The sequence below is a fragment of the Saccopteryx bilineata genome, chromosome 4 (genome assembly GCF_036850765.1).
Source record: "Saccopteryx bilineata isolate mSacBil1 chromosome 4, mSacBil1_pri_phased_curated, whole genome shotgun sequence".
NCBI lineage: Eukaryota > Metazoa > Chordata > Mammalia > Chiroptera > Emballonuridae > Saccopteryx > Saccopteryx bilineata.
This window is the reverse complement of record NC_089493.1, coordinates 6502835-6526746: the sequence shown is the minus strand read 5'-3', so window position 1 is coordinate 6526746 and position 23912 is coordinate 6502835. Positions and strand designations below refer to the sequence as shown.

Sequence of the window (23912 nt, the reverse complement as noted above, 5' to 3'; positions counted from 1 at the left end):
AAAAAAAAAAAAAAAAAAGAGTTCAAGAAAAGGGGGTTCTCTGACCCAGCTGAGCATTTGTGGGTGCAGCTGTGCGAGCTGCAGAGGGGACGATTGCTCTCTCCACCAGCAGTGAGGCACTGGCAAACAGTAGGCACTTTATAGATGCTCTTTAAAAGGGGAGTGTGGGAATCACAGGCCAACCTGCTTATCAGAGAATCGTTGCTCCTAGGACTGAGTTCATCTCTTGAGTCCTTAAGGATTAGGTCAGTTTTGTGACGTGAGGCAAAAAGTTCTACGACTGGGCTTCGAGCGTCTTGTTGGAGAAACGGAAACAGACCTAAAAGAATCATGCTGGCCAACCTGCCACAGTGACATGGAGAGAAGCTAAAGTCCCCGGCTCTGTCATGAGGCCTGGCACCCCCACTTGGAGCCCTGGGCCACCCCTTCTTACTTCTCAGAGCCCTGGTCCACGCTGGCTCCTGTTTCGCATGTCTGCCCTTGAGCCGGACGCCTGTGGGTAAGGACAGACCAGACACGATCCTGCCTTTGATCTGGTGGAGGCAGCAGACACATCAACAACCATGACACCGTGGGCACGGGCATCAATGACAAAGCACTCTAACCGCCGTAGGTTAAGTCTCTAAGCAGCCCGTGTCAAGCAAGGTGATCCATAAAACAACCTTGCGGGAATCGACGCTATTACTGCCCCATTTTACAGATGCAGCAGTGGAGGCAGGGAGCGGTAAGCTTGCGTGCCCGGGGAAGCTGTTCTTCCACGTTGCCTTCCCAGTGACTGGATGAATGAACCAGCTCATGAGCCAGGAATGTCCGTGCTGTTGTGATCCTGTCCTCCGAGCAGGATCTTCCTCGCTCTGCCACTGGTGGGGGCGGGCGCCTGATGGCCCCGAAGGCCCCTGCAACCGAGAAGGCTCTAACAGACACCCTAGTTAGCCCACAAGGACTCTTTTTTTTTTAATTAAAAATGTCACAGGAAGTCCACTCGAACACTTGAAGCCACTGCCAAGTGTGTATGTGGTTGATACTAATTAAAGCAAAAGATGACAGCCCCCAGGAAAGGGAGTCACTTTCTTCTCGCAGAGAAGTGACCTTTCCGGAGAGCTTGCTCTGCAGTTCTGGTTGGTCATTACCAGAGAAGTCTGAGATCATTTTCAACAAAGCTGGGATGGCTGGCCGGCTGCAGCATCTGGTCTCCCAGTAAGGAGTGGGGCTTCGCTTTCGGGGACCCCGGCCAGGCCAGCCGTTGACTTTGGCCAGCCAAGCCACCAATGAGGTCCTTGCTGAGCAAAAAGTAAACTGCTTGGAACGCAGAGCTCTGCCCTCAGGGGCCCCTGCAGCCGCCTCGGGGACCAGTTCTCACCCTTAGGTTTTCGTTGATGTGACCTCCTCACTTCCTGTGGTTTCGCAGTCCACCTCCTCTCAGGCCCACACCCACGCCACCCCTGACCTTTGTCACCGCTCTGAACCGCTGCTCCAGCCCAGCCCTGTCTGACCAACCAGCCCCCTCCAGCACCCTCACCTCAAGCTGGGGGACTCTGAAGACCCCAGCCCAAAGACCCCACCTCTTTCTCAGCCCCTCCACACCTCGAAAGTGTTCCTCTGTCTCCGACCCAGGGGACAGCCCTAGACCCCATGTGATGCCCCTGGGGCTCCCCAGGAACCTTCTCCTCCGACCCCACCCCACCCCACAGTGGGGGGTTTTGCTAAGTGGATTAGATTCCGCTCCCCATGCCTGCTGGGCCGGTGGCCAAAGAACATGCGCCTTTCACTCGTAGTTTCACTTCGGATCTGAGCTCTGGTGCTGGCTCACATGGACCACCGCCCCAGGTGCAGCTCTCCACCCACACGGCCTACCATCCCATCCTTCCCAGACGTTCACTCCTGCTCCTTGTGCCCCTAATGAGGAGTCTGTCTTCGTCCTCAACCCCCAGATCAACTCACCTCGCCCACCTGAGCCCACGCTTGCCCCCATCCCAACCCAGTAAGTTCCCTGTGAGCAAATCCTGGTCATTTACATGGCAGAATGGTCACCTGTGCTCCTCACTACTGACGGCCCTCCCTGAGATGCCCTGTCCTCCTGCCTGTGGCACCAGGCTCCCAGACATCCCCCCACCCCCAGGGCCCTGGACTCTTTTCTCCAGCACGCTGGCAGCGGGGTAACCCCGTTCATACTGCCTGCACCTCCGTGCACGGTTACCGAGCTGCCAAGCACTGTCCGGGGCCTGGACTGAGGCTGTCAGGAGACTGGGCGGCCCGGGCCAGTGGTGCCAGGTGCCGGTCCCCAGCATTCTCACCTGGGCGGTACGCAGTGGCAGCCGGTTCTTTCTGAGGGACTGTAGGTCCCAGTGGACCTTCAGAAGCTAAGGGCCCCCTTCCCAAAGCCAGCCTGTAGGTGCCAGAACCCTGCGGAGGCAGGAGCCCTGCCAGATGCCTTCAGAGTCCACCTCTCGGGGGGCGGGGGCATGTGCTCCTCACCATCCACAGGAGACCGCAGAGCAGGAAACGGGGCACTCGGACGGGTCCCCCTCCACTGGTCACCCTCAGCTTCTCCAGACCCACGGAGCCTGGTCCCGGTACCGTTTAGATCTAATGCTGCAGAGCCAGGACAGGACGGGACTCACAAGTCTCGAGGACTCATGCCATCAACTCCCAGGCTTTTCCCACATCCCCAGTGCTGCTTTGACTCTCTCATCCATGCGCCTCCCCTGGGCTCGGGAACCCAGCAGGACCCCTGTCCCCCACTGCCCCCTCTGCATCCTCCTCATCCCAGTAAATGTTTCCTTGCCACACAGTCCCGGGTTCAGCCAAAACGTGACGCCAACACCGACTCCCCAGCTGTCCCTCACAGCCAATCACAGCCAGCCCTGACTTCCTGTCCCTCACAACCAATCACAGCCAGCCCCACTCCCAGCTGTCCCTCACAACCAATCACAGCCAGCCCTGACTCCCAGCTGTCCCTCACAGCCAATCACAGCCAGCCCCACTCCCAGCTGTCCCTCACAGCCAATCACAGCCAGCCCCACTCCCAGCTGTCCCTCACAGCCAATCACAGCCAGCCCCACCCCCAGCTGTCCCTCACAGCCAATCACAGCCAGCCCCACTCCCAGCTGTCCCTCACAGCCAATCACAGCCAGCTCAGACTCCTCCGAACCTGCTGAGCTCCCTGCGGACCACTCACCGCATTCCAGGGCCTTCCAGGCCAGTGGGAGGCAGAGCTGGGTGCTGGAGGAGGTCACCTGTGGGGTGGGGTGGTGACCCCTCCCTGGTTAGCTAGGAGTGGGGGGCCAGTGTCGATGCAGGGCACCCTCTCCCCTGGAGATGAGCTCCAGCTTGTGTTGCTATTAGCTAAGTTTTAAAAATTGCCTGAGGCCCTGGCCGGTTGGCTCAGCGGTAGAGCATCGGCCTAGCATGCGGAGGACCCAGGTTCGATTCCCGGCCAGGGCACACAGGAGAAGCGCCCATTTGCTTCTCCACCCCTCCGCCGCGCTTTCCTCCCTGTCTCTCTCGTCCCCTCCCGCAGCCGAGGCTCCATTGGAGCAAAGATGGCCCAGGCGCTGGGGATGGCTCCTTGGCCTCTGCCTCAGGCGCTAGAGTGGCTCTGGTCGCAACATAGCGACGCCCCGGAGGGGCAGAGCATCGCCCCCTGGTGGGCAGAGCGTCGCCCCTGGTGGGCGTGCCGGGTGGATCCCGGTCGGGCGCATGCGGGAGTCTGTCTGACTGTCTCTCCCTGTTTCCAGCTTCAGAAAAATGAAAAAAAAAAAAAAATTGCCCGAGAAACCCTGTCCTTTTTCCTCTAAGTGGCCTACCAGCATTTCATGTGAAAAGCAAGAAGGCGCCCCTTGGACCCTTAGGCGCTGCTACAGGTTGGTGTGTGGTTCTTGCTGTACGTTTTCGTGTGTGTGTGTGTGTGTTTTATTTATTTTTGTATTTTTCCAAAGCTGGAAACGGGGAGGCAGTCAGACAGACTCCCACATGTGCCCTACCGGGATCCATCCGGCAGGCCCACCAGGGGGCGATGCTCTGCCCATCTGGGGGCGTCGCTCTGCCGCAATCAGAGCCACTCTAGCGCCTGAGGCAGAGGCCACAGAGCCATCCTCAGCCCGGGCAAACTTTGCTCCAGTGGAGCCTTGGCTGCGGGAGGGGAAGAGAGAGACAGAGAGGAAGGAGAGGGGGAGGGGTGGAGAAGCAGATGGGCGCTTCTCCTGTGTGCCCTGGCCGGGAATCGATCCCGGGACTCCTGCACGCCAGGCAGACGCTCTACCACTGAGCCAACCGGCCAGGACTGCTGTATGTTTTTAAAAAAGACATTTTAAAAAATTCTTTTTCAATCTCTCTGCACAACCCCATGGCTGGTTTCCCTGCGGCCCCGGGAACGTAGCAACCGCCCCGGGCACTGTCCTCAGAACTTTCTAGGGCAGGGGTCCCCAAACTACGGCCCCCTGAGGCCATTTATCCGGCCCCCGCCGCACTTCCGGAAGGGGCACCTCTTTCATTGGTGGTCAGTGAGAGGAGCATAGTTCCCATTGAAATACTGGTCAGTTTGTTGATTTAAATTTACTTGTTCTTTATTTTAAATATTGTATTTGTTCCCGTTTTGTTTTTTTACTTTAAAATAAGATATGTGCAGTGTGCATAGGGATTTGTTCATAGTTTTTTTTATAGTCTGGCCCTCCAGCGGTCTGAGGGACAGTGAACTGGCCCCCTGTGTAAAAAGTTTGGGGACCCCTGTTCTAGGGCTTTCTCACTGAGACCCTGTCCATGTGGGCAGGATGGGCAACCCACACACAGGGCTAAGAGGCAGGGCAGGATTCAGACCCAGGCACTCTTAGCCAGGATACAGATTTTTGTTTTGTTTTGTTTTTAAATTAATTTTAGACTTACTGAAAAGTTGTAAAAATAGTACAATTTTTCATACATCCCTCCCCCAGCTTCCCCTCAAGCCAACATCCTAGTAACCACAGTGCCTTTGCAAACCCAAGAAAGGGACAACCTACGATGCTACTGCCTAACTCACATGCCTGATTTCGACGTCACCAGGCTCTCCACCAATGTCCTTTTTCTGCCCCAGGACCCCATTCTGATTCCTGCATTGCTGTGGGTGCCATGGCCCCTCGGTCCCCTCCAGTCTGTAACAGTTCCCTGGTTCTTCTGTATCATTCATGACTCTGGCACAGCCGGAATATGCTCATCAGTTATTTCATAGACTGTCCCTCCACTTGAATTGTGTGACGTTTCATCTGGATTCAACTAAGGTGGTGCATTTTAGCCAAGAATCCCACAGAGGCGATGCTGTGTCCTGCTTAATGCCTCAGATCGGGGGTCTGTGGTGTCTGTGTCTCATCACTGGCGACAGTAACCTTGATCACTTGGTCAAAGTGGCATCTCCCAGGCCTCTGTACTCCAAAATTCCTGTCTTTTCTTTAATTAATGAATGTCTTGGGGGTTGGGGGAGATAACTTTGGGAGCATGCAAATTGTGTTCCATCTCAAACATCTGCCCACCAATTTGAGCATCCATTGGTGGGTCTTGTCTGCAAAACTTATTACTATGGTGTTTGTCAAATAGTGACTTTCTATTTTCTTCTTCTCTTTTACATTAATAATAGGAATTCAACTGTAAGGAAGAGCTGTCCCTTCTCCCTATATATTTCTTGAATTGGTTATTTGAATTAGTATGGACCCATGGGTATTTATTTTATTCCATGTGCCACAATTCAATGCTATCATTATTTAATAATTTGTTGCACACATTGTTTCAGTTTGGCCACTGGGAGCCTCCTGTGTTCTCTCATCCAAGCTTAGCACTTCCTAACGTTCTAACGTGCAAGATGCCCCACCTTGTATTCTCCCTACCCTGGTCCAGGGACCATTCCTCCAAGCAGCCTTTACTGGAAGTGGTGTTTAGACACCAAGATTGGGTGCTGGGTGTGCTTGTTGTTACTGGGCGCCATTGCTTCTCAGCCCACTCAGCAGATAGAGCTGGGAAGCGCGTGAGCTGTCTATGTGCTGAGCCACACGCACACACATCCATGACTCCGTGTCCATCTGTCTTAGATACAGTAAAACCATGGCTTCACATGACGCCCAGCTTCTCATCCAACACCACAGGGCTTGTTTTAGCTTCCCCCTTTTTCTTATTTGTAACTTTTTCCTCCAACAGTCAGAAACCTGGCTTTTATTATCTACAACATAATGGCTTATTGCTCAAGTCTTGTGGCGGTCGTGGGTAGTTTCACAACCGGGGTGGGAAGCACACGGGCTGACCACATCCAGGTGACCCTCACTGCTCGCAATGTGAGCTCCCAAGGACAGCGGCCACCTGAGTGATGTAAACCGGGTCGCGTCTGTGCGTCCCAACTACAAATCTTTGGGGTAGCAATTTATCCTTCTTGAAAGAAGGTGACCACCTTGTGAGCTCCTGCCATCAAGGCATCTGTCCCCACTATTTGCAGGCATAACATTGGTGGAAGTGTTGGCAGTAAAGCGTTATAGTCACTGATATAATGTGATGAACCATTGTCATTCCAATACATTTAATATTAAAAAAAAAAAAACAGCATTAGCCGAAGTCATTATTCTAACAATTTCCTGAATTACATATTTTTAAGACTGTTTTTGTTGTTGTGCACAGTTTCAAACTCTCTTGCTGTGCTAAATGGCGTGGACTTCCTTCTTCAGCATTTCCTGCTCACCTACTGTGTGCGAGGAACAGTGGGCTACAGGGCTGTAAACAGGGCCTCAACATCAACTGCAAAGGAGACTCAGCTGGCAAGGGGGATCACAGGGCCTCAACCACAGAGTTTGAACTCAAAGGAGCTGGATGGGGGGACACTGGGGGCAGAGGGCAGCTGGCATTAGAGGCAGGGTGCTCACTCCTCACACATCGCTGCTGTTTGCTGGATAAATAGATCCAGCATAAATGTGGTTTTATAAATTGCTTCCTTTACGTTGGGCATTATCTGTACTAAGAAGCCTGTATTTATGCAACACAACAGCGACAACAAACCCCATAGGCACCCATGCAAACAAGAACCTACCTCTCAGACCAGGTTCTTGGCTCCATCTGGGGAGTTACGGGCTCTCAGGGTGAGTGGCTGCAAGAACTCTGGTTCCCTGGGCAAGTATCCTGGCTGGTGGCCTGTCCCATGCCGAGCACTGCCACCAGGGGGCGCAAATGGAGGAAGGGGATTGGGGATTCAAGGTAGAGTCTCCCACAAAGGCTTGCGGGGAGTTGAGACCATGAGGATGGCAAGGAAGGTTTGGTTTGTCTTCTTTGGATGGCAGAGGGCTTTGTGGCGTTTCTCTGCTGTTTTCCTGGCTGTTAACAGATGATAAAACCCCTCTCCTGGCCCACACCTGCCCTGGTCCAATCTGTGGTCTGTCAGTCACCCCTACCCCTACCATTCAGCTGCGGAGAGGTTGTTGCTCTGTCTGTGGGTCTGTCTGTGGGTTCATTTCAGGGAGGCAGTCAGGTAGGGAACACTCAGTTCTTGACGCATGGTGTACTTTGTTGCAAGTTTGCAGAAATTACCTATTTTGAAATGTGCAGATTCAGTATTTGAAGCCTGAAGTCTACATAATCGAAGGAATGGAATCCCGAGCTGATTTAATAAGCGCAAATACTCATATTATCCTACCAACGGCGCACATTATTTGGGCTTAATTTTTCTATTTCCTTGGCTTGTAATCTTCTTTTCTCCCCATCAGATACACAACGATTCTATTCTTCAGTGTCAACTGTTTCATAATCACCACCCTGACAGCAGGGTGACCGCCTTGCATTCATTTAATAACTATTTATCTTTCTCTATCTCCCCATTTTCAAAAACGAGTAAGTTAAGTGCTCTAGAAATTGGAAAAAATTGAAATTTGACCTTTATTAACTGGGTTAATTGTCAAAATCTCTGCTTGTAAAAAAAAATTAATGACCCAAAATGGTAACTTTTAGAGTTTCAAAGATTAGGTTAATGCTCAAGGAAGTATAAACTTTGACCTTTTTGACACATGTCATAGTAACATCCGTCCTAATAAATTGCTACCCGGGAGCAATTATAAAATTTTTTCCCTGTATCCAATCATGCAATTTAATTGCCGTTGGGAACTCTGGCTTCCTTGGAGAAAGGCCGGAGAATCGCTCGGCTCCTCGCGACGCCTCTGGGAGTCATTTGACATCTGCTCGAGGGGAGGGGTTATGTTTGCTCACCTGGATTTCCAGATACCAGAACGTTCACGGACAGAGGCCCCAGCTGCTTCAGCCAGAGGCAGTAAACAAAACTGGTCGCAAGAGTGAAGTGGAAAGGGAAGACACTCCTATGCCCGGACACGGTCCGTCACCGAGCCTGGGCCCTCTCTCTCGCTTCCCTTTCATCGTCCGTTTGCTGTACATTGCAGTAGGCGTGGCTCTGTGCTTGCTCCCGTTGCCAGTGGAAAGCCATGTCAACCCTACCTGGGATTAACAGGTGGCTTTTGAATGCCATGATTTGGGGATGGGTGTTTGTGGCCAACTATTTTCTAAGAATAGAAAAAAAAGAATGAAAGAATGTGTGTGAAGGCTGAGTTTGGGGATAACTCCGCCCCCCCCCCCCCAGGGAGGCGGCAGTCCCTGTCCTCTCTGAAGTCCTGGTTGACAGGCACCTCGTGTTGGCACCCCCAGAGCCTGGTACAGCAAGCACCTATTAGACACTCAGATAACTGTTGGGGGATCAGCAAACAGCACCAACTGCAAGTATCTGAGGAAGAAAACCTGGGGTGTGACCTCGTGGCCACGTGTCTCTCTTTCCCAACAGCTCAGCACGGCCGCTGGACCTACGTTTTGTCAGGCTGTGGAACAGGCTGTTGCCACCAGCCTCCGCCATCTGGGTGAGGTCGGAGACAGCAGCGGAGCAAGCCTGTGTGGGTCCCCGCGGGGAAGCACCTGGACTTGAGCGTCCTCAGTCTCCACAGGGTGAGCCTCGGAGAAGACTGGCTCCCAGGGACTGCTGTCTACCCTCTGCTGCCCTTCCCGCCCCCCCTCCACAGTCCACGGATGTCCACATGGTTGAGTCCCTGAGAGAAGAGGCAGCCTCTTTCCTTGCCGTGAAGAGCTGAAAGCCAATTGCTATTTGGCTCTGACGCTGAGCTCTCATCCTAGTTAACTTATGCAAGATAGCCAGACCGCTGGGTGAACACTCCGTGCCCAGCGGGTACCCTGTTAACACCCACAGTGCCAGAGTCAGTGGCTCCCCCAGGGTCTAACCTACAGCACAGACTCACACAACCAGGCTGCTGCCGACTGCAGAGCCCTCTAGGCACCTGAATCTCAAAAGTAACATCGTGTGTTAGGTAAAATATCACCTTGGTCAGAACAGCCACTGATAAGAGTTCACTTGTATCCTTGTTTCTACTCCAGCCCCTGCTTTTAATTAAGGGAGGTCTCCGGGCTGAGAAGGGAAGGCCACCCATGCACCCTGAACTTGACCTCGCCTGGGACTCAGCTCAGAAGGGCACACTCAGGAGTAAAACTCCCCCCCCACACACACACACCATAACAGCTTCTCAAAAACACCCACTGCGGTCCTCTTAAAACACAAGGAGAGCTCGGACTGAGTTTCCTGACCGGAAGACCCCCCAGGCTGGATGCTGGGACGCTGGCAGGGTTAGATGACAAGCCCAACGCTAGGTACTTTGACAACTACCAATGACCAAAACAGTAAAACGGGACTTCTCCTGTGGTTTCTGTGTAAGAGAGCGGTACCTCTCCCCTGATGCGTTTCTGGGTTCTTGGTGCCAGCCAGAGAACTGACTCCGAAATCAGGTCTGCCAGGGTGGCACCCGGTGACAACTGCCTATGTTGGTTCCAGCGGTTGTGGTTTGCATCTAGTCAGGGGAGGGTGTGTTTTGAGTTGCCTGTAGCATCTACTTGAAAACTTAAAGCCGAGAAATTCAGAGGCGCCTGTTGGGACAGTTCTTTGTACTTAAAAATAGGGGGTATCGATTCAGTAAATATCTTCGGTTTGAGATACCTGCTCAGTCTGGATGAAGCATGCTGACCGACCCGGGGTCCCCACACGGAGACCCCAGGGCTGATGGGAAGACCCACCCCCTCTCGGGACAGAAACCCTGTTTAGTCAGCAGGAACACTGGGAACCACATACTGAACACCTGCTATGTTCTGGGTCCCAGACTTACCTTGTTGACTGCTCCTCCCAGCAACCTCAGGTGGTAACTCCATCTCACAGGTAGGAAAACAAGGCCCCGTGTGTTAAGAAATGTGCTGTGGGTGCCAGATCTCGGCGGAGAGGGCAGTGTGGCTTGGGACACAACCCACGTCGGCTCTGCCTGATTTCAAAGCTTGGGTTTTAGGGTGAGCAGCCTCTTCTCTGGGCTAAAATCCTGAAGATCAGTTCACATGCCAATTCTATCGAAGGACCTCGGGGTCCTACGAGTCACTGCACAGAAGAGCGAATTCGTTTGCCAGCTCCTCGTCCTTTAGAAACGCAAGTCTGCAGAGTGCGAGGTGGAGATGTGTGTGGGCGCTCTGCTGGGGGGGGGGCAGCGGGGCTCTGCAGGGAGGGGGGACCGGAGTCAGGCAAGCCAGCCCAGTGGCAGCCACCGCAGCTGCTGGGGAGGGGGGAGCTGACCTGCGACCTTGAGAGTAGCGCCTCCAGAACCAGGCATTGTTAAGATGGAAAAGAATGCTTTGAGTTCAGCCACAATCTGACCCTTTGCTACTAGAACATTCTTGAGATGTTTAGGACACACAGCAGGGACAGGGAAGCAAGAACAAGCAGAGGAAGGGGTGAGATTTTAACCGACCTGGAGGAGGGTAATTCACAGTGAGGGTGTCTCCACTGCCGTGACTGTCCCCCTTCTCAGAGGCAGGCACTCAGGCGAGCCAGGGGAGACACGCAGCCCCTCGCCTGTGTGGCATCCACTCAGCACCCACGCTGCAGCGCGCGGTCTAAACCGCACCACATAACTTGCCTAGTAACCGACACTGAAGCATGGGAGCTTGGAGAGCCTTACCTAGCCACACATACATGTCCAGGTATACATGTGTGCATAGGTGTGTATACATGTTTATATATACAGGATATATGTATGATACACACACAAGTATATCAGGGTCCAGGCAAGGACAGTGGCCCGCGTGGGTGACAGGGCATCAGAGATTGTTAATAAAGTCTCGGCGTCCGAGTTGACATGTGACAGCTGGAGGTACCTTCCCCAGCTCCACAGATCATGCTGAGGTCCGTGGACACAGCCTCCCTGCCTTCCCAAGGGAAACAGTGATGGTGACCTGTTTGTTTCAAGGAGCCAGCAACTGCTCCGTGTTCCCACTGAAGAGACTCGAGTGGGTGAACTCCCACAGGAGCTGGGCCGCAGCAACTGCCGGCAAGGTGGTGGTGGGACTGTCTCTTCCTGGATTTCTCCCAGAGGCCTGACCTTCCTGACCCCCCCCATACACACCTGGCCATTCACAAATAACCCCTGAACACCCAGCTGCCACCTCCTCCGCCCCCCATTTTTCCCTGAGTGCCACAGTGCCTGGCGCTTGTCATGAAACGTGGCATACGCTACCTGGGTTATGGTTATGTGTCCAAATGGCTACGTTGCCACCGCAGGGAAGCAAGGGTTTCTTTGGAATCTTTGACTTGCCCGTGGGACTTGGCACCACACCAAGAACACAACTGTTGCCGGGTCCGGGCCTGGAGCTCCTGCACCAACGGCCAGCCGTGAGCTGCCTGCCCGCACAGCGGGGACGATTTGCTACCTCCAGCCCCATGAAGGTGTCCTGCCTCCCGGGAGGCCACGGCTCCGACCGAGAACAGTCCCAGCTAACAGCCACTGAATGCTTGGCCTGGCGGGCACCTCATTTGATCTTCCCAGTCCCTCTAGAGGCAAGCAGCACAAACCCTCAGGGAAGTCACGGAAGAAACACGCAAGGGCTGTCCCCAGGTCCCACGGCCAGCAGAGAAGCAGGGCGGTTTGACCGTGCAGTCGGCCATGGTGGACAACCTCCCTCCCAATCCTCTGCAAAATGATTAATAAAAGTGCAGCAGGTATTCAGAATGCCCTCCTTGGGTCAGCCGCCAGCAGCCTGACCTGTGCCGGCCTCCTAGCAGCCAGGACAGCCCTCCCAGGATCGGCCTGGGCCGTTAGAAAGCAACCCCTCATTCGGCTGCGATCTGCCCTCGACTTGCTGAGTGGATGGATCCCATCCCTCCTTCACACGACAGCTCCTCAAATCCAGGACGACAGGAATCAGGGCCCCGCTGCAGCTCCCGCCCTCACCCAAGCACATCCAGGACCAGCGCTGTGGCTTCATCTAAATAACAAATTCACTGGGACATTTAAATACAATCCCAGTAACAAATTCAATTGACACGCAGAATTTTAGGAATATATTACAAGAGGCACTGCTGATTAAAATAGTAGGGTGACCCTTAATGAGGTTACCGGATGCTGCGCTACACCCACCTGAAATTGACATTTAAATAAAAGTGCGCCAAACCCATGGATCAAGTTATCGGCTGGGCCCTACAGGTATTAAGCACATTCACTTTGCGGATCAATTAATAGGAGCATAGCACAACATAGCACCTAGAAAGCATCTCGCCGTGACCATGGTTACTGCCAACAAATCCCGATCTGGGACTCTGAGACTCACCCCACAAAACCTGCCACCAGGTGACCCCCAAATTCCTTGTCCGTTGGTGCTGTTCTAGTCCTGACCTCAAGTCATCACAAGGACTTTTTTGGGAAGGGTTTTCCTTTTTAAAGCTTTTACTCTAATATGTACATATTAACCACCAAAAAATACAGTGATGATTTACAGAAAATTGATTCCCTCATTTCTGAGTGAAGGTTTAATTTCACATAAGAGCGAGTACTGGGAGCCTGAGGGTATTTTTAATGTCTCCCCCGGCTCTCAAAAAGTAAATGAATGTATCCACCTTCTAGTGAGCCCGTCCTAGAAACTACTGGGTGAAAGCACCCATCGCCTGCCAGGGTGTGTGGAAGAGCTGAGAGGCTTTTCTGGGCTGATGAAATCTAATTGCTGTTTACACAAATGACACAGAGCTAACGAAACAGAAGCAGGAGCTGGCCTCTTTCCAGTGACCAGTCTGAACGGCCCGTATCCGAAGGCACGAAGAAGAGAAAGTCAACTTTAAAATGGTTTGAAAGAAAGGTCTATCTTCATGTCAGATGGCGATGAGAGCTCTTCAGTGCCAATCGAATCGCTTCCCCTCCGTTGTCAAACGCTCAGTGGTGCCTCCGAGGGTCTAGGCGCCAGCCTCCCACCTGCCCAGCCGCACAGGGCAGAAGTGAACCAACACGTGCTGTGGTCTCACTGACCTTCAACAATCAATCACGCGATGGCTGTTCTACCCAACTCAGGAAGTCATGTTCTTCCCCAGACCCTCGGTCTGCTGACATCCAAGTTCTGTTCTTAGGCATGCTGTTTTCACGTCGCAAACAGAGACTGTCCCTGATCGGAAGCCCGACACACAATCACTCACTGGTCCGAAGAGCTTAACAGACAGACCCAGTGGACAAGGAATTCAGGAACAGAAGAACCTCCAAATTTTTAAGCAGTGACTTCTGACAATTTAGTCCATTCTTTCATCTTACAAGTAAACGAAGAAACTGAGACCCTGGCGGAGCTGAGAATGGCGTGTAACCGGCTCTGCCCCGGGGTCTTTCGGTTTCAAACTCGTATCTTTTCTGGAAAGTACTTTCAAAAGTATCTCATCTTGTGATGCCACTTTGTGTCTGGACTGTGCATGTTTTTTTCAAAAGAACATCTTTAACGTTAGACTTGAAAACTTTTACTCCAATGAGCAGATCTACAGACAAATCGAGAGTGGCAGTTCTGGTCACTGGGGCGCCTGTCCCAGAGTAGAAGACCCTTGAGGACCGCAGTACTTCTGCCTTTTGGAAGTTAGTATGTAAGTTACAGGCTATTATTCCCCACTTTTGGTACAGGACCGTGAGCTGTCACCAGCATCCTCCCACAAGTAAGTTTGAAGTGTGCACATAGCACACAGAGGGAGTTACAGGTGTCACACAGGTAGAGCGGCCAGCCTCCCGCCCCGTGGGCTGATGGCAGCGGTAACCCAACTTCGAGCCCCAGCAGGCAGCTGTGCCCAGGAGGATGGAGCACTGTGTCTGCAGTGTGCCTCCTCCAGGGAGACACGGACACCATGCTGAGGTGCCCTGCAGGTGACGATGGTCACCAACACGGCCAGGTGGGTAACTCACATAGCATTTTAAAATGAAGTGATAAGTGCTTAATAGAGCATCAGAGTTGATGAGAATATTTATAGCTAAGACTGGCAATCCGTAATCTGAAAACTGGTGGCTCTGATGGATGCCCCTGCCCTCACCAGGACACCATCCCAAGCCTTCACTTCCCCTAAAACTCCAGCACTCCTCTTTTTGTGTTCCTGCTCCGCCAGGCCCCAAGCCCCAGAGCCCCGCCCCCAGAGCACCCCGCCCCCAGCACCTCCTCCAGGATCACCATCCCCCCCCAGCATGGCCCCCGGGGCCCCACCCCTCCCTAGCTCCACTCCCTGGAGCACCCCCACCCAGCACCTCCTCCAGGATCACCATCCCCCCCTATCCACCGCCCCCCCCAGCATGGCCCCCAGGGCCCCACCCCTCCCTAGCTCCACTCCCTGGAGCACCACTACCAGAGCCCCGCCCCCCCAGAGGACCCCCCACCCAGCACCTCCTCCAGGATCACCATCCCCCCCATCCACCGCCCCCCCAGCATGGCCCCCAGGGCCCCACCCCTCCCTAGCTCCACTCCCTGGAGCACCGCTACCAGAGCCCCGCCCCCAGAGCACCAGCAGGAGCCGAGCGCCGGCCCCCCACCACCTCGGAGCCCCCAGGCCCAGCACTGCAGGCAGGCAGCTCCACTAGGGTGCAAACCCAGCCTGCAGGGTACAAAGATGGTGTGCATAAGTGCTCAAGTCGGAGAGCCTGTCCCACTCCAAAGACAAGGAACAGACAAATGTATTAATCATGTTCTCCTTTTAATAAGGCTTTTTACTTAAAAGTGTAGCTTTGAAAATCGCTAGCTCGTTGTGACAGCCAGACGAGCGGGGCTGCCTCACCCTGAACCTGCCGCAGAACACGGCAGCGCCCGGTCTGCAGACTCGCTGTCCCCGACGCCGGAAACCAAACGCACCACTTTAAAATCAGAGCCAACATCTGAAACTAGGCAGGTGATGCGCGTCCTACTTTGATTCAAGGAGAAAGGACAAGTTCTTAGTACAGTAAAATGAAACACAAAAAGTAAACAAATCTTTAGAAATCACTAGGTGCATGTTTGTATTTATATAATTAGGATTATTATCAATATTTAAAACTATTAAAAATAAGGTTGCCACCTTACCTTTTCTTTTGGTACTAGAGTGCTATATTTTTAGGGGGAAAAATAAAGATTTTGCCCAGACAAGTTTCCAAACGTCAAGCCGCTCTCGGCTGTGCAGCTGGACCCCTCGTGGAACCCAGCCCGAGCCCAGGCTCCTGGGCGCTGGCTGTCGCCACGGCGGCCCCTGTAGCACAGTGGAGAGAGGAGCTGGATTCTTCCCCAGGAAGAAGCTACTTGCCCACGACGGGTCTGCAAAACCTCCCAAGACACCTCTCTTCCTGTGCTGCCAGGGTCTGATAACTTGTCTGTTTTACCCAAAAGCAAGATGGCAATCTTAATCAAAAAGGGCAGCTAGATTTTTTTAAATAACTTAAAAAATTATTTTTATATAAAGCAGCAAAAACGCTTTCCTCTCTGCAGAAAACAAAAAAAGAACAGAAACGTGAAATGCGGCCCCCGAGCGCGGAGCAGACCGCTCCGAACTGTCTGCCCGCCCGCGAGGCCCTCACAGCGGCCCGGTGGCCCCCCCGCGGCTGCCCGGGGGCTCTTTGGTGTCTTCAGGTGCTCGTCCCCTCTCCTCTCCACCTAAGTGCTCCTCTTCCAGCCTGGTCCCGTTGGGGACAGAGTTCTGGCCGTTGACGAGCCCGTGTTCCGCAGCCTTGGCGCGGCTGACGACCTCGGCGAGGGTGAGGGCCTCCTGCACACTGGCCTCCTCCTCCAGGCTGCGCAGGACCAGCGGCAGCCGCGGGTCGGCCCCGCCCTCCAGCAGCCCCGGGTTGCTCTCCTCGTACTTGGGCAGCGGGGCGCCCTCCTCCATCTGCCGGCGGCACTGCTCCCGGTGCGCAGCCGCGCTCCGCACCACCTTCTCCAGGATCTGCTTCTCACCCAAGCGCAACTTGACGGCCATTGTGGCACGGACAGAAAGGTCACGGTTTTTCAAGAAGGCCTTGTCTTCCTAGAAAATGGAAAAGAGCAAAATTAATCATTAAAAGTTTAAATGAGCAAAACTAGAGGGACAGAAGGCAGACCAGCTGTGGCTGCGGGTGGGGTCAGGAGGGACACGATAGGGTGACACAAGGTTCTAGAACTTGACTGTGGAGGTGGTGGCATGACTATATACTTACACGGAAGAAGTGTGAACGTTACTGTGTGTAAACTATGCCTCAATAAAACTATCACAAAACAAAAAGGAGCCGCCTGACCAGGTGGTGGCGCAGTGGATAGAGCGTCGGACTGGGATGCGGAAGGACCCAGGTTCGAGACCCCGAGGTCGCCAGCTTGAGCGTGGGCTCATCTGGTTTGAGCAAAAGCCCACCAGCTTGAACCCAAGGCCAGCAAAGGGTTACTCGGTCTGCTGAAGGCCCACGGTCAAGGCACATGTGAGAGGGCAGTCAATGAACAACTAAGGTGTTGCAACGCGCAATGAAAAACTAATGATTGATGCTTCTCATCTCTCTTCGTCCCTGTCTATCCCTCTCTCTGACTCACTCTCTGTCTCTGTAATAAATAAATAAATTAAAAAAAAAAAAAAAAAAAAAGAGCCTAAACCAAGTGGCGCTTTAACACATCTGACAAAGAACCTCACCTATGAGTAAAACAGCTCACTGTCTTGTCTTGTGCACTAACGGAGCCCCGGGGTTGGTCCTTATCTAAATGAATGAATGAATGAATGAGTATTTCAAGTTAGTGACTCCGGCCCTGGCCAGTTGGCTCAGTGGTAGAGCGTCGGCCTGGCGTGCAGAAGTCCCGGGTTCGATTCCCGGCCAGGGCACACAGGAGAAGCGCCCATCTGCTTCTCCACCCCCCCCCCTTCCTCTCTGTCTCTCTCTTCCCCTCACGCAGCGAGGCTCCATTGGAGCAAACATGGCCCAGGCGCTGGGGATGGCTCCTTGGCCTCTGCCCCAAGCACTAGAGTGGCTCTGGTCGCAACAGAGCGACGCCCCGGAGGGGCAGAGCATCGCCCCCTGGTGGGCAGAGCGTCGCTCCCTAGTGGGCGTGCCAGGTGGATCCCGGTCGGGCACATGCGGGAGTCTGACTGTCTCTCCCTGCTTCCAGCTTCAGAAAAATACACACACACACACACAAAAAAAAGGTTAGTGACTCCATGGTCAACTTTGAAAGCACAAATGAGAGCTTATATTGTTGCATCATTTGAACTAGAAATTAGAAGTATTAATTAATGTAAAAGTTTATTTTCTAATCAACAAAGCCTCAATCGGATTCTTTTGGGAAGTATAAACGTGTTAAATAGAAAAAAGGATTACAATAATTTAGGCATCTTTTAAAACACGACAGAGCTGAAACTTTCAGTCAGTAAATCACCTCGCTAGTTGTCTTGTATGTTTTCAAAAGCAGCAACGCTCGATCTTCCAGAAATGTCCAGAGTTTGACCTCGTTGTCCCAGCTCACAGGATACTCTGAGTTTCCCAAGGTGAAGATTCTGTCGATGGCATTCTCTCCTAGCAGATGCTCCTTCAGTTCCTCTACAAGAAGTCAGACAGCCATCTGTTAGCAAGGGCCAGCACCCCTTCCCACTCCACCAGCCAACCGCTCACAAGCAGCTTCTCCAACCACGCCCGGCCCGCAGCTCACACGGCCAGGCCAGTTTGAGACTCCCCATACAGTCAAAGCTAAGTTTCGGGGCAGGGGCACAGGTGCGCGACTCCTGGGCTGGAATCCAGAGAAAGGCTCCACTTCATGGCTTTTACGAGGGAGACCGGAGACTTCAGACAGGTTCACGAGCTGTGTGCACGTGCTTACGTGTCTTCAGTCGCGGTCACTGTGGCTTCTCAGCACAGCAAGAGACACTGCACATGATCAACACCTTGTCACGGGTGTTGGTTCGGGTGACTCCCCTGCCTTGTCACGAGATACTTTTTAAAGACAACCTATAGCAGCATTCTGACAACACCCTTCCTACAAGCCAGGAGCTGCATCACACCACCTGCGTCAGAAAGACACTCAGGTGAGCGAACAAACAACGGCAGAACACGGCAGTGAGCCTTCCACCTTTCAGTCGGGTCAGCCCAGGGGTCTTCGAACACCAGCCCGCACACCGAGGCCAGTCCTCCAGAAACTCGTGCCAGGCCACGAAAGAGTCAACCACCCCGATGTCGTGTGATTGTGCCAGTCCACGAAAGAGCCAACCACCCCGATGTCGTGAGACCTTTTTCCGGAGGACCAGCACCAGTCTGCGGCCCAGCGGTTGAAAACCACCACAGTAGTTGACCTGTGCGAGCTATTGGTCCCATCTTACAAATAAGCCACAAACTGAGAGAAACAAGAAGATGGACCGTAAAACCTTCATGGAAAGCATGCAGAAGCCCCTCACTTGTCAGACATCTCAATAGCAATTACAAATACCGGGGGGTAAGCCTCTCAATTACCTTCAAATACACTTAAGAAGAGGGAAGAACTCAGCCACCGCTCTGAGCAGTTTATCTCTTGGCCCATTATCTTCAAAAGACCCAAACATGCGGCCCTATTCACGCTCGGAAACCCACCCCACTTTTTCTGTCACTACGAGGCAGCATCTCTTTCAGAGCGAACGCCCCACAGCTGTCTCTGTTTACAATTCAAATGCAAGGGCTCCGACTGCCAGCAAACCCAACTTTTATCAGTCTTAGTGGGAGTAATTCGAAGATACATCAATTGTCTTGACGTGACAAACTGTCTATGACTAAAGAGAAAGGAAAAAAATCAACTGCAGATAGAAAATGATTCAAGTAGTTTTTTTTTAAACGAAATAGAAGTTCATCTGTTCAAAAAAGAAATTCATTAGGTTGCCTTTGTTAGAACAGATCGTGATAAAATTCAGGATTTTCAGAGTTCTGATCCTTCGGTTTCTATTCTGTGTATAAAGTATTGAAGCTTACAGCGCTCCCGAAGGGCTGGGGACTATGTTCAGGAGCCCCGGGGCGGGCGGTGTCCCCTCTCCCCTCGCTGCTCCCCCCCATGGGCAGCAGCTCAGCCTCTCCCCCACCCCCCTACCCCCGCCGTTTTCAGACAGGAAACCGGACTCACTTCCCCTCACTCGGGCAGCAAACCCCCCAGGGGAAAGGAGCCGGTGCGCCAGGGCACTGGTCTGGAACCCTGGGACACGCCCCCAAGGCCCCTGCAGCGGGCTTCCTTCCTGCCTTCCCCTACTAGCAGCTCCCGCACAGCCCCGAGCTCAAGCCAGCACTGTCCTCGCGAGGGCTCCTCAAGCCTCGCCCGCCACTGCGCCCTTGCTGCCCCAGAGCCCGAGGGTCTGGGGGCTCCTCTGTGGATCACGGCACCCAGCAGCAGCACGTGCGTGCCTGGGGCAGAGCTCTGGAATTAGCAGAGCTGTGTTCCACGTCGGGGCAGCACCTGTGGGCAGAGTGGTCAGGTTCCTCCACCCCTGTGACCCAGCGCTTCTGTGTCAGTCCCGCGGGCATCCCCCTCCCCTGCCGGGCTGGGACGACAGGGTCTGCAGCACACTTAGCGCCACGCGGGACACAGAGCACTCCTGTCACGAGGGTTAACCTCGCCATCGCCTCATTATAAATCCCTGCAGCACTCATTCTGCACCCGTATACCACATGCGGGCACAGCCCACAGTCAGCCCTTAATTCAAACTGATGAACACCCACCAAAGTATGGAGTCACCAAAGCTCTCACTTCAGTGATGGTGAGGCTACAACACATGGCTACGTATGAGGGACAAGTGCCATCCGGGCCTTGGTGGGCTCTGCAGTGGGCATTAACACGGCCTCGTTGTGTTCTGGGCCAAGTGTCCCCTCCCTTCATCCTGGTCAAGGCCCTGGGCCTGGGCAGCACTCCTCCTGGATCCAGACATGAAGTCGGATACAGGGAGAGCAGGGCACAGCAGAGCCCCCCTGCGGCCACGGCTTACTGCCACAGCCCAGCGCCGCTCCTCAGAGCTCAGGCAGCTGTTGGCAGGACACTTCCCTGTCACCACTGCTCACGGAGGCGGCTGCTCGCTAGCTCGCTCACTCTGACCCGCCCCCTCCACACAGGATGGACGGCGTTGTCAACAGCAGCAACACACACACGTTTAAAAATGAAGCCTTGGTTCAGGGTGTGGGGAGCACAGTTTCAGATGAGAAATGAGAAACTACAGTAGGTCAACTCTCAGGAGGAAACCCCAAACGCCTTGTCTTAGGCAAACACAGATTAGATGCTCAACACATACACTTAACTATTTCTCCCTAAAAAGAGGGGCTGGAGACAAGAACAGGTTGTGACGCAGCAGATGCAATGTGCAGCATTTACTCTAACAGGACACCTGGCATTGAAAGGCCTGCTGGCCATTTCAGACTCGGAGCACAGAGCTGTCCCCCACGTATGCCACTGCTGACCATGTGACTTCAGTGTCAGCCAGTCAGGAGCTGCCCCGGGGAACCAGGGTCAGAGCACGAGTGCGGGCTGGGCTGCCAGTCCTGGTAAGAAGCACCTGACCCACTCCCACCTCCAAACGCAGGTTCCACTGCAGCAGACAGCCCAAGACACCTAGAGGCCCCTTCTGATGCAGCAGAGAACTGTTTATGACAAGTGAGTATTGACACATATCAAGGATGTAATAAAACAGTTCCAGGGTAAAACAACTTCTTCTTTCTCCAATATTGCTACCTTACCTCCTGCCAAAAGGTACTCTAGTTTTCAGCAATTTTATCTCTCATCTGAAGCCCAATGCTTTGTATTTTCAGGAATTAAAAGACAAGGCGAACACTCCCGACACGGCTCACCTTCGGTCATGCAGAACACCCGGAGGAAGGCCAGCAGCTGGGCGGAGATGGGCGGCTCCGTCGCGTGCAGGGCAAACACGCTGGAACTGACAAGAGCGGGAGACGTCACCCTGCTGCCGTCACCCCCTGGTCCCAACGAACCCAACACCACCCCGCGCGGCCACCCTCAAGGAGCACGCCGTGACAGCGCCCTCTGCTGCCCGCGCGCAGTGGAAGGCCTGGCCGACCCGCGAGGGCGCCGTGGCCGTCTCTGCCGACGACGCTGACAGTCTAAGAGCCTCACCCCACGTTGCCTACAACACACTAAGGGAATGAAGCCCACCATGGTTCTTAAAAATGTTAACAATAATTTATGTTGAGTTCACATTTTAATCATTAATCAAATATTGACAAGTTCAATAAAGAAAGGCCTGGATAATCCATTTTCATTAAGAATGGTTCCTCCATTCCCTGGAGAACTAATAAATCATAAGCCTTGTCTTCGTTATCATTTTGCACCTCGATTGCACTAAAATCTTAAAAGAATTTAACCAGAAATTCTTGAAATCACTGAGGATCATGACTTCATTACAGAAACTAATGGTGGCAAAGAATTAAATGAAACAAATTGATCCAGGTCATTAACCTTTTCAAGGTGAAAGACATTAATGGTACCAAAGTAGTTATTTAACTTAATGAGGGTTTCAGGCCACATCCCCTAGAACTGACTGAGTGCTCCCAGTGACACAATTATGTTTATCTCAAAACACTGGTAAATCACCAGGCATCTCTGTGGCTTAAATCTGCTGTGTGGCAGGCATAAAGGGATTAAGGCAAACTCCTGTGGAAAAGTTTTATTAGCACAACAATTAAACATCATCAACTGGAAACATTTCAAGCAGCACAGGCAGGGGCTGAGCGTGACTTTCTACGTACGTGGGGATGCCAGCACGGGCCAGGACCTCAGCCTTCATGGCGTACAGCCGGTCACTTTTACTCACTCCAAGCTTTATTTTCACTCTGTCGTGTGAATTATTGTCAAAGAAAAAACCACTGTGGATCACAAACTCTGCATTTGACCGAGTGCCATAAAAAATGTAAATCTGAGATGCGGTAAAGAAAAAATAAAGGGACATAAAAGAAACTTAACATCCATTCTTAACACACAGCAGGGCAAAGGATCAGTTCTCAACTACTTAACATGACTTTACACTACGGCAACCAGACAGCTCCACAGTGGTGCTGGACCTGTTCTGACCTGTTCTGTACATCATAGGAGCAAGCATTCCCCAACTTCCCCAACTGTCCTCACTGCCACTGCCTTGGGGCCTCCCTCCTGCTCCTGCCCCTCTGGGGGACAGCGAGACTACTGCTTCACTGCCACCCTTCCAATTCCCCACGTTCCTCCTCTCACATCAGTACAAGAGTCTCTCTGCAGCAAGAGTTTAAAGGGACGTCTGTCGGAAACCCATTTCTGGGTTCTAGGGCAATCCGGACCTAGCAGGAGGGTCTATGCAGTTTCTACCAGGAACAGATCAGTACCTTGTTAAACTAATAGTTTTCACTTTGTCTCAAGTGGAACGCCAACAGTCTACATCAGTCCCAGGTATTTCTTGTACTGTCTGCTCTGTCATAGACCGATACATAGAATGCAGGTATTGACAGGTGCATACTGTCAAACTTATGAAAGGCTCCCTCCTGCCCCTGCCCACATTACTAGATAAAAATTCACAGATTAAAGTGAAAGTACAAGAAGGTAGATTGTTTGGTTCCTAATTCCTTTATGTTTTTGCCACTAAATGGCCTCCTTTTAAAGGTTCTAACCAACAGGGGGGAAAATTAAAAACAATGCATTTATAAAATGAAAAAAATCTGTTCTATAGTCATTAACAACAGAAAGTTTATTTTCAGTTGACAATTACAAATCTTAGATCACTTGTGCAAATAACTGCACTGAAATCTTTTTCCTTTGTGGATGCAAAGGTCCTATGCAAAGCACAATGAGTCTACAACAGCTTCATGGCTCAATATGTGTTCCCCAAACAATCCTAAATAGAAGTCCTCAGTTTTCCTGCCCAGAGCAAACACCTTTTAGAGATGAGCCCCACAGCACTAACTCCGAGCACACCGGCCGGCCCGCACCCCAGCGGCCGGCCGCTGCCGACCCACCTGCTCTCCGGCCCGGAAGTCCCGCAGAGCCACACACTCGCAGCGGTCATCCTCCAGGTTGTACCCAGTGGTGATCTGCAGAGAACAATAAGGGTCGTCACCCCGGGGGGTCTTCTTTGAGCAACTAGAGGATAAAAACTACCCACAGGTACTTAAAAATGTGCACTGTGCATGCTATACAACACTGAGCAAAGACCTGCTTGGTTATTTTAACTAATACTATTTACACCAGAAATTCTTTTTTTTTTAAAAGATTTTATTAATTTTATGGGGGGAAAGAAAAGAAAGGAGAAAACGCATCACTTCAGTTGTTCATTGCTTGCTTGGTACTTGTCGTATGTGCCTTGACCGGGCAAGCCCAGGGTTTCGAACTGACGACCTCAGCGTTCCAGGTCGACGGTCTCTCCACTGCGCCTCCCCAGGTCAGGCTCACAGAAATGCTAATGAAAGATTCTGCACCTGAACAACATACTCTTAGAAAAATATATTAATTCTCAGTTGCTGGTCTCAAGCAAACATAAACCATTTATTACAAAGTGACTGGCTTTGAGCCCACCTCCCCCACCCACAAACAGGGGCAATGCGGAGGATTTAGGACCTCCGGAGAACTCGATTGACTTGCAAATACTGTCTCTATCTAATGTTTGGCCTTTAAGAAACTGAAGTGGGCTTTCC

At 52.5% G+C, this 23912-nt stretch overlaps 1 protein-coding gene across 1 annotated transcript in view; it reads right to left on the bottom strand.

The window, feature by feature from the left end:
• Window positions 1-15002: 15002 nt before the first annotated feature.
• The window catches only part of SETD3 (SET domain containing 3, actin N3(tau)-histidine methyltransferase), a 69351-nt gene continuing 60441 nt past the window's right edge, over window positions 15003-23912 (bottom strand). Inside the window, exons 9-13 of the mRNA XM_066276007.1 lie at window positions 23238-23312; window positions 22005-22171; window positions 21090-21175; window positions 17683-17843; window positions 15003-16315 (exon numbers count right to left, since the gene is read on the bottom strand). Coding sequence (XP_066132104.1) covers window positions 15866-16315; window positions 17683-17843; window positions 21090-21175; window positions 22005-22171; window positions 23238-23312 — 939 coding nt within the window. The 3' untranslated portion in view covers window positions 15003-15865. The remainder of the gene's footprint in view (window positions 16316-17682; window positions 17844-21089; window positions 21176-22004; window positions 22172-23237; window positions 23313-23912) is intronic.